Source organism: Notamacropus eugenii, chromosome 1 (genome assembly GCF_028372415.1).
Source record: "Notamacropus eugenii isolate mMacEug1 chromosome 1, mMacEug1.pri_v2, whole genome shotgun sequence".
NCBI classification, from domain to species: Eukaryota; Metazoa; Chordata; class Mammalia; order Diprotodontia; family Macropodidae; genus Notamacropus; species Notamacropus eugenii.
In genome coordinates this window covers 641,292,800-641,306,640 of record NC_092872.1, presented here as the reverse complement: position 1 = coordinate 641,306,640, position 13,841 = coordinate 641,292,800, and the positions used below count along the sequence as shown (strand labels likewise).

General features: G+C 37.5%; 1 protein-coding gene across 3 annotated transcripts in view; it reads right to left on the bottom strand.

Annotated features, from left to right (window-relative positions):
• The window catches only part of WDPCP (WD repeat containing planar cell polarity effector), a 375,521-nt gene that overhangs the window by 164,264 nt on the left and 197,416 nt on the right, over nt 1–13,841 (bottom strand). For all 3 annotated transcript variants that reach the window (XM_072635424.1, XM_072635425.1, XM_072635427.1), the window contains exons 12-13: nt 12,438–12,626; nt 8,659–8,782 (exon numbers count right to left, since the gene is read on the bottom strand). In XM_072635424.1, coding sequence (XP_072491525.1) covers nt 8,659–8,782; nt 12,438–12,626 — 313 coding nt within the window. The remainder of the gene's footprint in view (nt 1–8,658; nt 8,783–12,437; nt 12,627–13,841) is intronic.

Below are 13,841 nucleotides of genomic sequence, written 5' to 3'. Positions count from 1 at the left end.
CATAGTATTCCAATTTTATACAAGCAACATTCTGAAGAAATGACATATCCATTTGCAATTTGGAGCTTCTATTTCATTCAACCCTTTAATTTTTTTGTAGAGCTTATGATCTGTGTTATTTGAGGGAATGTCCAACTCCCTCAAATCACAGATCCATCCAAGAAGTGAAGGATTACAGTATCTATGTGTTTGTTAGTTTATTTTCTTATTGCAAATAATGTTGCCATGAAAATTTCTAAACATAGGATTAGTCAACAACTTTCTTGTCATATAAACATAGTAGTGGGATCTCTGGGTCAAAGAGTGTGAACCATTTAGTAACTTTTCTTGCATCATTACAAAATGTTTTTCAGAACAGCTGAACTAGTTCTGAAACTCCAGCAGGGAATGGAGATTTCTTCCCTTCATCCTTCTGACAATGAGTGTTCCTATCCTATAACCTTTTTGCTAGCATTAGGAGGATCTAGGGCTCTTTCCATTGCCATATCTTGTAGGAAGTTGCATTCAGAACCAAAGTAAGACTTTCCCAGCTCTGTGACCCTATTAAGTAGATCTTGGCATCACAATTAGAGCACTGGATTAAGTAAGAAGACTTGGCTTCCAGCTGTGCTTCGGTTACTACCAAGTTATGAGACCTTAGACAAATCCCCTAATTTCTCTAGACTTCTTTCTCAATATGGAAAATGAAGCAGATATAGTAGGAGATCTTTAAAGTCCCTGTAAGTTTTCATTCTTCTACTTAGATGCTATACACTGTATTTTCGTCTTTCAATTTGTGAAAAAATTATTACCTATGTTTACAAAAAAACATTTCCCTAGTAAAATGAACAATCCTAAATGTGTCACCAGAAAGGAGACACTTGTTCTATACTTTAAACCATAAGACATTATACTGTAAAAGCTGAGCTTGGGTTTAGATTATGAATGATGTTATCAAAGCAATTTATTACACTTATAGCAAAAAAACAGACAGTTAAGAAATTTCCCCACTGCTAAAAGATCAGTGATATCAAACTCAAACAGAAGCAGGGGTAGCACTAAATCTACATAAGGATCATTGCAGCCCATGTTGACTCTGTTGTTGTTTAGTGTTTTTCAATCATGTCCAAATCTTTGTTACCCCATCTGGAGTCTTCTTGGCAAAGATACTGGGGTGGTTTGCCATTTCCTTCTCCAGCTCATCTTGCAGATGGGGAAACTGAGGCAAACAGTGTTAATTGACTTGCTCAGGGTCACACAGTTAATCAATGTCAGAGGTTGGATTTGAACTCAGGAAGATGAGTCTTCCTGACTCTGTATATTAACATTATCTATGTTCTATTGTATTTTTCATATATTTGTAAAAACATTTCCTAATTACATTTTAATCTGGTTCCATGATGGTAGCATTCGACATCTCTAGAGTAAAAACTAATTTTTTAAAATTTATTTATTTAACTTTTAACATTCATTTTCACAAAATTTGGGGTTCCAAATTTTCTCCCCATTTCTCCCCTTCCCCCTCCCCAAAACGCCAAGCTTTTTAATTGCCCCTATCACCAATCTGCCCTCTCTTCTAACATCCCTCCCTTCCCTTGTCCCCATCTTCTCTTTTGTCCTGTAGGGCAAGATAACTTTCTATACCCCATTACCTGTATTTCTTATTTCCTAGTAGTAAGAACAATACTCAACAGTTGTTCCTAAAACTTTGACTTCCAACTTGTCTCCATCCCTCTCTCCCCACCCATTCCTTTTGGGAAGCAAGCAATTCAATATACGCCATATTTCTGTAGTTTTGCAAATGACTTCCATAATAGTCATGTTATGTAAAACTAACTATATTTCCCTCCATCCTATCCTGCCCCCCAATTGCTTCTGTTCTCTCTTTGGATCCTGTCCCTCCCCAAGAGTGTTGACCTCAAATTGCTCCCTCCTCCCACTGCCCTCCCCTCCATCATCCCCCCTACCTCTCCTATCCCCTTCTCCCCCACTTTCCTGTGCTGTAAGATAGGTTTTCATACCAAAATGATTGTGCATTTTATTCCTTCCTTTAGTCAAATGTGATGAGAGTAAGCTTCATGTTTTTCTGTCACCTCCCCTCTTTTTCCCTCCACTGAAAACTCTTTTGCTTGCCTCTTTTATGAGAGATAATTTGCCCCATTCCAATACTCCCTTTCTCCTCCCAATATATTTCTCTCTCACTGCTTAATTTTATTTTTTAAAGATATGATCCCATCCTATTCAGCTCACTCTGTGCTTTGTCTGTGCATGTGTGTGTGTGTGCATGTGTGTGCGTGTGTGTGTGTGTGTGTAATCCCACCAACTACCCAGATACTGAAAAGTTTCAAGAGTTACAAATATTGTCTTTCCATGTAGGAATGTAAACAGTTCAACTTTAGTAAGTCCCTTATGACTTCTCTTTGCTGTTTACCTTTTCATGCTTCTCTTTATTCTTGTGTTTGAAGGTCAAATTTTCTTTTCAGCTCTGGTCTTTTCATCAAGAATGCTTGAAAGTCCTCTATTTCATTGAAAGCCAATGTTTTTCCCTGAAGTATTATACTCAGTTTTGTTGGTTAGGTGATTCTTGGTTTTAGTCCTAGTTCCTTTGACTTCTGGAATATTGTATTCCATGCCCTTCTATCCCTTAATGTAGAAGCTCCTAGATCTTGTGTTACCCTGATTGTATTTCCACAATACTTGAATTGTTTCTTTCTAGCTGCTTGCAATATTTTCTCCTTGACCTGGGAACTCTGGAATTTGGCCACAATGTTCCTAGGAGTTTCTCTTTTTAGATCTCTTTCTGGTGGTGATTGGTGGATTCTTTCAATATTTATTTTGCCCTCTGGTTCTAGAATATCAGGGCAGTTTTCCTTGATAATTTCATGAAAGATGATGTCTAGGCTCTTTTTTTGATCATGACTTTCAGGTAGGCCCATAATTTTTAAATTGTCTCTCCTAGATCTATTTTCCAGGACAGTTGTTTTTCCAATGAGATATTTCACATTATCTTCCATTTTTTCATTCTTTTGGTTTTGTTTTGTGATTTCTTGGTTTCACATAAAGTCATTAGCCTCCATCTGTTCCATTCTAATTCTGAAAGAACTATTTTCTTCAGTGAGCTTTTGAACCTCCTTTTCCATTTGGCTAATTCTGCTTTTGAAAGCATTCTTCTTCTCATTGGCTTTTTGAACCTCTTTTGCCAATTGAGTTAGCCTATTTTTCAAGGTGTTATTTTCTTCAGCATTTTTTTGGGTCTCTTTTAGCAAAGTGTTGACCTGCTTGTCATGCTTTTCTTTCATCTCTCTCATTTCTCTTTCCAGTTTTTCCTCCACCTCTCTAACTTGACTTTCAAAATCCTTTTTGAGCTCTTCCATGGCCTGATCCCACTGAATATTTATTTTGGGTGTTTGGGATACAGAAGCCTTGACTTTTATGTCTTTCCCTGATGGTAAGCATTGTTCTTCCTCATCTGAAAGGATGGGAGGAGATATCTGTTCACCAAGAAAGCAGCCTTCTATGGTCTTACTTTTTTTCCCTTTTTTGGGCATTTTCCCAATCCGTTACTTGACTTTTAGATCCTTTGTCAAGAGTAGGGTATAATCTGGGAATCTGTGAAATCTCAGTTCCTCCAAGATGGCACAATCAAGCGTGTACTGGTCTGCATGCAGAGAGGGATTTCTGTGCCCAGAATCTTAGCAGATACCTCTCCACAGCCACTTGGGCTCCAGTTCCGATAAAGTCTGCACTGGGGGCTGATTTTCAGATAAGCTGGATGGGCAGGGCCACCATTCAGTGTGAAACAAAGACCAGCTCTCCCAGGGCCTCCACCAAGGGCTGAGGTAAGACTCAGCTTTTCAATGCCCCCAGCGGTTTTTAATGCTCCAACAATGGAGTTTCCCTTACGGGCTGCTGTGCACCCTCTGTGGCTGCTGGCTGCTGCCTGCTGCTGGAGCTATGGGAAAGCCCTTCTCCCTTCCTGGCTTGCTGATTAAACCCCATCTCTGGCCTTTGGTGCCTGTGGGCCAAGGGATCTGAGGACCTGCTACTGCGACTGGAGATTTGCCCCCGAGGTGTCCTCCTCCCAGAGTCTTGCCACGCCTGTGCCACCGCTCAGCCAAGGCTGGGCTGGGCTCCGTGCTTGGCAACTGATGTTTCCGTGGGCCTTTCAGGTCACCGTGGGCTGGAAATCTCCTGCACTCCAATGTTCTCTACTTCTGCTGCTCCAAAATTTGTTGAGAGTCCCTCTCTACAGGTATTTTATGGCTGTGGGGAGGACCCTGCGTAAGCGTGTCTTTCTAGTCTGCCATCTTGGCTCCGCCCCTAAAACAAATTTTAAGAAGCCATACAATGATTCAAAATCTATCTTTCTATTGTTAGTCATTCACATGATAACTTTAGTGTTTCATCCTAGGCTAAAGACTAGACACCTGTGATTTCATTGGTAAAAAGAACTTCCAAGAGAGGAAACTTCTTCCACCAATGCAAGTCAGGCACTTTCTCTGAGCTGTCCTAGAGAGTTGCCTTGAGCACTGAAAGGTTAAGTGACTTCCATGCCAAGAGTCGCACAGTCAATAATATATCAGAAGCAGGACTTAAATTCAGGACTTCCAGGCCAGTTCTCTACCCTCTGTGCTATGCTGCTGCCTCTTTTTCATGCCAGGTAAAACTAAAATCTTGGGAGATTTTTAAAAGACTTATTAAGTAAACCAAATTGAAAATCAAGTCTAATTGACTAACTGTAGATTCTTGGGTTAATCACTTATTTTCTTTGTGTTTTCTCATCTGGAAGATGATGGAATTGAATCATATCTCCATGATTCCTTCCAGTTCTAAAATTCTATTGTCAGTATCTTTTTTACCACACAAGGCTTCTTCTTTATGAACATTGCTTCCTTGGGTAACACAGAAGTGCATATGAGTAGGAAAGGGATGTAAGGAGGAAAAATTTCCTAATCTTTGCATTTCTACCTCCTCTATTAGAAGCACGGGGTCATAAAGTTAGACCTGAAAGGTGTCTTAGATGCCACTGAGTCCAACACACTTGTTTTACAGATGAGTAAAATGAGGTTGAGAGATAGTGATTTGTCCAGGGTATACAGCTAGTAAATTATCTGAGGCTGGATTTGAATTCAGGTCCTCCAGACTCCAGGCCCAGTGCCCTCTCTACTGTACCACCACACAGATTCAAAATGCTCTATATACATGACCTCATCTGATCCTTCCACAGATACCCTATGAGGAAACTACAATCCTTTGTGGCTTAGGCAATTAAATGACTTGCCCATGGTCATACAACTCATATGTGTCAGAGGCAGGACTCAAATTCAGGTCTTTCTGATTTGAAGTTTAGTACTCTACCAAGCATGAGGTCATATTCCTATGTCTAAATAGATATTCAATAGGTCAACTATTTCAACCCTTACAAAAGTAAGGAATAAATATGACTAATTTCATTTGATTTGACCTGATATGCACTGAAGTGGGTGAATTTTTAAAACTACAGCATAGTTTTACTAGTAAGTACTTTAAGACCTCAAGGGCGAAAAATATAACAAAGAAATATACTAACTTTAACAATTAAAAAAACTGTTCAGTTTAACTTGTTCAAGTTAAAAAAAAAGATCACAAAACTTTTGGACTAGAATTGAATCATAAAACCCTTACAATATTTGGTGGAACATCTGGAGCAACTCCTTGAGGCTACTGCATTTAAGGATATAGAACTGGTCAGTATTATCTTTGGCTAGAGAAACCAAGATCTTGAAAGCATAAAATCTTGCCTAAACTTGAATAGGAAGATAGTGGTTGAGACTTAAGATTTCTTGGACCTGTGTGGAGATCAGTAGGGCACAGTCTTCTGGGCACAAAGTTCAAAGTGGTGAGAACTATGATTTGCATATTTTCTGGAGTAAAGATTAGAAACCAGCAAAATAAAAGAAAGGCCAAAACAAAACAAAAAAAGTAACTCTCTGACCCTAAGTTTAAGAAACCCAGACACCATGCAAACATGCGGTGCTGCTATAGAAGCACTGCCAAGATGTTGCCTTATACTAACATTAAAAGTTGTTGTGCTTGCTCCTGACTTAGATATTTAGTAGCTTTTCTCACAATTACATGTTAAAGTAATGAACAATCAAATGAAAATACAGAGGGGATGCTATACTCATAATTCACTAAAGTAAAAAAGGCACTTGACCTGTTCCTTTCCCCTCTAAGAAGAGGACAAACTTGGCAGTCGTTTAAACAAAAAAAATGTGTCTGATTTAGCAATCTCTTTTAATTTTCTCTGTATTTAATCTTCCCCCTCCTTAATACTTATGTGTGGCCTACAGTCAGAAGAATTAATAAAAATCATTATACCCAGGGCAGTAGTAAGATACAGAAAAAATAAATAAAAATCTAGTACATTTGTGGGTTGGGGAGGAAGGACAGTTACAGAAGCAACCACATACATGGAAAAGCTAGTCTTACATTTAATCCCAACAACTCTGTAGCCACTCACAGAATGCTATACTAAAGGCAGAATTCCACCACTACATTAGGTAAAATAAATCAATACCCTCTAAAGTCCCATATTTGCAGATTATGTGAAATTCAACATCCCAAAGCCACAGCAGCAGGATTTCTATGAGATGAGCCAGAAAAAAGAATTTAAACTTTTTTATCATTCATCTTTTCATAGTCCAGTCGTCTCAGAGGCAGACTCCTAGACTGAGAAACATGAAAAATAAAAGAGCATCTATTTCAATTTGCATGTGGTTGTTCTCATTCTCTTTCCTTCCTTCCTTTGTTACCCAATACCTTCTCCATTCTGGAGAATTCCACCAAGTTCTGGATAACTGAGGTAATGAATCTCAAACAGATTTTTTACAACTACCTAAGTTAAAATATGAATAGAAGTCTCATATGTTACTGGCACTTGCTGACTTATATTTGACTCATCCAATATGAAGTCACTTCAAATGCATTAACACTGAGTCATTTAGAAAAAGTATTCAACTGAAGTCCACATTCTAGCAACATATGAACACACTTCAGAACCTTTAAGGATATTTTGTTTTTCACAGCCTTTTATCACTAGTCAAAGTTAAAAACACCACATTAAAAACAGAAGTCTAATTATGAAAAATGAAAAACTACAGCACAGTGTTTTTTTCCCATATATCTTGATCCGGTGTACAAAGTACCTGAACAAATAATAAGTATTCATGCCAATTCAAAGTTTCTTTGTGTCCTTTTTTTTTTTTTTTTTTTTGGCGGGGAAGAGGGGAAGGAGGGGGTAATTAAAGAGTGAGTAGGTAGACAAAGGGCAAAGACCGCCATTCACTCTATTCTGTACTAGGTGAAAGTTTCCAGTAATCATTTTGCATAGAGGATGTAAAATAAAAACGAAACTCATATTTATACAATGCTTTCAAGTTTACAAATCACTTTTTTTCATACTACCTTCCTAGAAGGTAGGTAATATGAAAGTATTAATATCCCTATTTTACAGAGGAGGAAACAGACTGTCTAAGGTTAAATAATTTGTCCCTGATTACTCAGCTAGTAAATATCTGAAAGGAGATCTGAACCCAGGTGTTCCAACTCTAGGTTCAGCATTCTATCACACTATTAAATGACAGAATTATTTTGTATTTACTTATCTTCATGTATGTTCTTTTCTCCCAACGGAACAGAAGTTTTTTGAAGGCAGGAACTACTTCCGTTTTTGTGTTTGCATCTCCAAGGCTTTCCACTTAGTAGGGACTTAATAAAATGCATGTACAGTTGAATGGGGATTGAGAGTCAAGAGATCCTGCTAGCACTATCTTGCTATATGATTTACTTGAGTCAATTTCTCTGTGCCTCAGTTTGTTAACTGGTGAAGTGATGATCACCATATCTACCACATAGATTTATTGAAAATAAATTAAATGAAAGCTTTGAAATTAATTTGAAAAAATTAAAAGTACTATTCTTAAAGACATAATAATGATAATAATTGTCTAGCTGTGAAATAATCATTTTGAAATAGCACTTTCCTTTTGGTGTATGGCACTGAAAATTATTTCATCTCATATGTGGTGATAATATCTTGACTTTGTACAGATGTTTTCTTTGTCCCAAGTCTGAATGAGGTAAAAGAATGTCTTCCTTCACCTACTTGCTACGTATTGTAAATGAGACGCAGTAAAGTTCCATGCCATTACCTGATGAGACAACGGAACAGCCATTCCATAATAACAATTCTGAAAGTGAGGGGAACACATGATTTACATTTTAGAAGTTTTCCAGTTAAAAATCCTTGGCTGACAGGTTACTTATTTGCATTTCTAGTATTCCTTTAAAACTCTCAAGCTTCTTTTGTGCTAGAAATGCAACTAAGTTAAATTAAAAATTGACCACACATGTGATCAGCCTTTTTCGCATAAGAAAAGAGGAGTGACATTAAAAGGTATCAGTGAGGGAAGGGCCCTCCACAATGCTCCATTATAATGCTTAAAAAGAAAACAAGAACCAATTAAGTAAACCGTGATTGGGGAAGGTAGGTGCTTTTTCTTCCTAAAGTGGACTGATAAAAAGAAAAAAGAAAACAACAGATAATGATATTAAAGAATACTTTAATTAAGACATATGACCACGGAACTATGCAATTAATTTTGAAACTAAACAAAGTGAAAACTGTCAATCGATCACCTGAGCAAGTGGTGGAAGAACCTCCTTGCGTATTTGCTGATTGGGTCTCTATATTCCAATATAGTTGTATCGGAGAGGGGTCTCGTTGGAGCATAGAAGGATCCAAGGCTTGCCTCAAGCTGTGCTGTGGAGTTCAAACAGAGACAGCACTGAGACAAGGGAAGCTGCTTCAATTACAAGCGAGCACTCATGTTTGCAGTCAGTCAGGTTTTGCCGACTTAGATGAAATATGAGCTTGCTGCAGGAAAGATGAAATTAAAATATGACAGCTGGTACAAAAACAAACCTGTGTATAAACTTTCACTTAAGGCTAAGCTGACAATGACTCTGATCAACAAAAAGCTGTCAAAAGTGAAGAAATCCATAATGAACCAACCTCTCACCGCAAATGGGTAATTAAAAGAGTGACTCATCAAAGTAACACAGTTTGAACAAGTTTTTCCAGTAAAATCAACTCACAAACTTGACATTTGCTCTCTTTAACCAAAGGGAGGAAAAATTCCCTTTCCTGACAGGGGAGTGGAATCAGTACATTGTGCACCAATGCTGAAGTGAACAAATGAACACAAGGGTTAGAACCAGCACCACAATTATGTTTAGGCAGAGTAGGTGTAGGCATACGGCTTGCACAATGGGATTTCAAGGGCATCAAGTCCTACCCGTATGATCTGTTGATAAGACCTGAAATACAACTAGAATGTTCTATTCTTTTAGTCTATGATTCCAGACTCTATTAAAATGCTAACATCCTCCCTGCTCATTTAGTCATTTATACTTTAGTGTGGATGAAACTTCTGTGGACAGGTTTTTATGGGTCTTGGAGAAACTCCATGCGATCGTAAGCTCCTGGAAGGCAGGGACTGTCTTTTGCTTCTTTCTGTATGCCCAGGGCTTCGTAGAATGCCTGGCACATAGTAGATGCTTAATAAGTGTTTATTAAATTGAATTGAAGTTGAAGCCAAGGTAGGGATGGACAGTGAAGAAGTGGAAGGTTAGTCACTAGACCTCAGAGAAAGGTCAGAGCCATGATTCTTCCATGAATTAGAATGATTCATTTTAGCATTTAGTGAAAATCTAGGCACAATTATGAAGTTTTTAGTTTATCAGATCTGAAAGCATTGCTATGTACTTGGCCAAACTGTTGGTAAATTAAGTTTCTCGTTATCTCCCTTTCAGAGTACAAGATTAGCTGAATTTGAAGGGTATTTTCTTTCAAAGCAGCAGTCAATTTAGATTAAAATGGAATATTGCAATGTTATTGCAAAAACAAGCTGGATTTTCTTTCCATTGTTTGTTTTTTTGACAGTATGTTTTCTGCATCTGAAATGTTCCAGCCTACGAGGAATACAAGTAACTATCAGCCCAGTTATAGATTCATTAGATAGCCCAGCTTGAAACTGAGGGCAGAAAGGAAGATCTCAAAGATGACTATAACATTATTATAAATAAAAGGGCTCACTGGAGTTCTTTAATAAAAGGAAAACATTACCATAGCAAATTGGTTAGATATGGAATGAATTCTGGCTGAAAAGAAGTCTGAATTTTTCAGAAATCTGTCTGTCAGATCCATGGGGGAAAAAGCCAACATAACCACTTACTTATAATGTGCATATTTTCTATATCCCGGTTTCATGTAAGTTATATATTTTTAAAGATATCCTTATATTGCATATTAGCAAATGCCCCTGAAATTTACATTCAGGGGCTAGTGTCATTCTTTGTTCTCCCTCCTGAAGGCTAATCCTTCCTCCTCAAACTAAGTTTGGGGCCTAGCTACAAGAGGCCCATATAACAGCAGAGATCTTTGGGAGCTTCAGCACTCAGTGGTACACATCTAATCCTAGAGTGTGCCCATCTGGTGATATCAGAAGTATTTTATTCATAACTAGCAGCAAAATGGAAGGGAAAGAGCCCCTGGTTCAAAGCTCAGGCTTGGCACTTAATGGCTGGTTGATAAATCCCTTAATCTCTCAGATCCTCAGTTTCCTTATCCATAAAATTAAGGAGTTGAACAAGAGGAACTCAAAGGTTCCTACCGGCTTTTATTAGGTGCGTGAGCTTGAGTAAGTAATTTCAACTATGCCTCCATTTCCTCCTCTCTCAAACAGGGATAACAGTCCCAAAACTACCTACCTCACAGGGTGGTTTTGAGGAAAGCTTTGTCTAACTATGTGGTACCATGTAAATGAGAACTGTTATTCATTAGCTGCTAACATATTCTTTTTAAGTGGAGAGAAATATTGGAAGTAGTCCGAATTAGTTGGATCACTGCCACAGAACAAGTTGAGCAAATGCCCGTGGTGTAGACTTACCAGGGCAGTAGGTTGTTGCCACTTTCTTTTGGGTCTCAATTACCAACTTCATGATAGCAGACAAATGTCCCTTTGCCCTTCAAGGTGGTCCAACCTTTCTATGAGTGGAAAATGGAAAACACTGAGCCAGTCGTGGGAGTTATCTAGAGACACTCCAAGATTATATGCCAAAGGATTAAAGGAGCACCTTCTGTGATGTGGAGACAAGGCCAGTATAATGGGAAGGGCATCAGATTTGGAAGCAGAAGACATGGTTTTTTACTTTAGCTGTGCCTCTGTATGCCACCTGTATCAACTTGAATAAATTACATCCCCTCTCCTGGTCTCAACTGACTCAATGGACTACTACAAAAGCAGTCCTTTTATCTTTTTTTAATGCAACTGTGTAGTTGACACTGATCAAGTAAATTAACAAAGGAGGAAGCATTGAACATGGTATGGTAGAACGCATATCAGAGCAAGAGAAAACAGATTGAAATCCTGGTTTTGTTGCTTACTATCTGTGTAACTTTGGGCACGGCACTTAATAATTGCTAATAATAATATCTGTATAGTGTTTTTAAGTTTTCAAAATGCTTTATAAATATTATCTCATTTAATCCTTGCAATAACCCTGGAAGGAGGATGCTATTATTATACCAATTTTATATTTGAGGAAACTGAGGCAGGGGGAGGTTAAAGGACTTGTCCAGGGTCAGACAGCTAGAAAGTGACTGAAGCTAACTTTAATCTTAGGTCTTTCTGAAGCCAGGTCCAGAGCTCTTTCGCCTCCTGTGCCACCTGGCTGCCTGGATCTTTTCATCTCTAAAATGAACAAGCTGGATGAAATGACCTCTAAGGACTCACCTAGCTTGAAATCTATAATTCTAGGATCATAGGATGGTGGAAAGAATATTGTACCCAAAATCTCTGCAGCTACGCAACGTTAAGCAAATATCCTACCCTCAATGAGCTTTAAGAATTGTTTGCTTAACTCATTGGCTCAAATGAGGATCAAAGAAAAAATAACTGATTAAAATATACACACACATTCACACATGCATATACAAATATATATATATACATATATATATATTTCATGTAGGGGACACAAACAGGGTTATTATAACTGTTAAATTTAACATACACCTAAAAAAACAAACTGCAACAAGTTGAAAGTTTCATAAACAATGTTCTTGTTTGTTGGTGATTTTTTAAAGTTTTTAATAAACTAGAAGATTCAAAAAGTAAAATAAAAGAAATAGGATGGGGGCAGTTCGGTGGTACAGTGGATAGAGTACTGGCCCTGAGCCAGGAGGACCTAAGTTCAAATCCAGCCTCAGACACTTACTAGCTATGTGACCCTAAGCAAATCATTTAACCCCAACAGACTCCAAAAAAACTAAAAACCAACAACAACAAAAAAGAAAAAGGAAGAAAATTATTTCATATATATGATGCATGAATGAATTACAGTTTAACTCTAACCTTCTCTCTCTGGTGTTAGCCGTTGTCTAAGCAGATGATTGACGATGGCACTCATGCTCATGTAACACTGATGACCCATAGTATTCCAGTTCATGCTGCTTAGGACACTTATTGCTTCATGGATCTCGTCATAGCGAACATATTGATGGATGAGGTCTACAAGACTCATCTGTCCTTTTGTGAAGATTCCTGCAACAGAAAAATTTAAAGTTAGGTGAAGGAAAAAGTAGGAAATAATGATAGTCAATGCATTTTTAAAAAATGGCCAATTTGCTACTAAAAATATTTTATTCTATGGACTAAGAGATGGTCTCTATTTTCCATAAAAGCATTTTATTCTAGCAATTTCCTAATCACTTTCATGTCTTCTAACCTACATAATTAACCAATTAATTGCTAAAAATAAAATATAATCTAATAAAATATCAGAGTATCATAGGGCAGTAATGGTGACCTTGAAGAGAATTAATTATCTTAATTTATTGATAAGTATCTCCAATCAAAGCTTCTTTCTAATTTCTTAGAGATTAAAAACCTTCACAACCCCTAGCTATGACACTTGTTGTTTTTTTTTAAATTAGCATTAGGGATAATATTGTTCCAAAGTCATATGGAATTTTCAGCATAATATCTATTTTGATAGACATCATGGATATTCTTTGCCATAAAAGAGTTTGGGATTTGTACATGCTTTTGCTAATTTTCTCAAATACATGGAAATTGATTCTAATTCCCATGATGAAGGATGGGGGGCCATCTTAAAGAAACCAGTATGGATGCATAGGGAGCTGATAAATCAACTTAGGATCAAAGAGGGAAACATACTGGTACTTGTGTTGGATAGCAAAGTGATCACTGTTGACAGAAAGGGCAGAAAAAATTCAACTTATTTGGTTTCCGTTATTTTGGGGCTGGAAAGAACAAAATGAAAAATATCTGAGGGAGGAACTTGAAACCTAAGATAAGTAAGGAGATAGTAAGAGAGTGTCTACAACAGTGTTCAAATTAACTGGGTCAAAGTAAAATACCTAAATGTATCACCTTATATATAATAATAATAACCTTATTTTTTATGTCTTTAAACCTTTTAATACGCACCATATCCTTTAGTTGTAATTACTTGTTCTATACAGTTCAGCACTGAGTTAACAAAACACTGACACTTTTAATTCATCCTGAAAGTATATTTGCATCACCATCATGGGACAGCATATTTTTGTTAAACAGTTCACTTTTTCCAAATCTTTTCTTGATTACAGCCCATCAGTTTTCAGTGCGATTTTAATCAGGCAAATTTCAAGGGCAATGAAGCATGTTTCTCTCCACCTTGGAAACTTTCTTAACCTTTCACAATTTGTGGCACAGAGTAAGGCCATGTTGCATATGACATACAATCTATTTTGG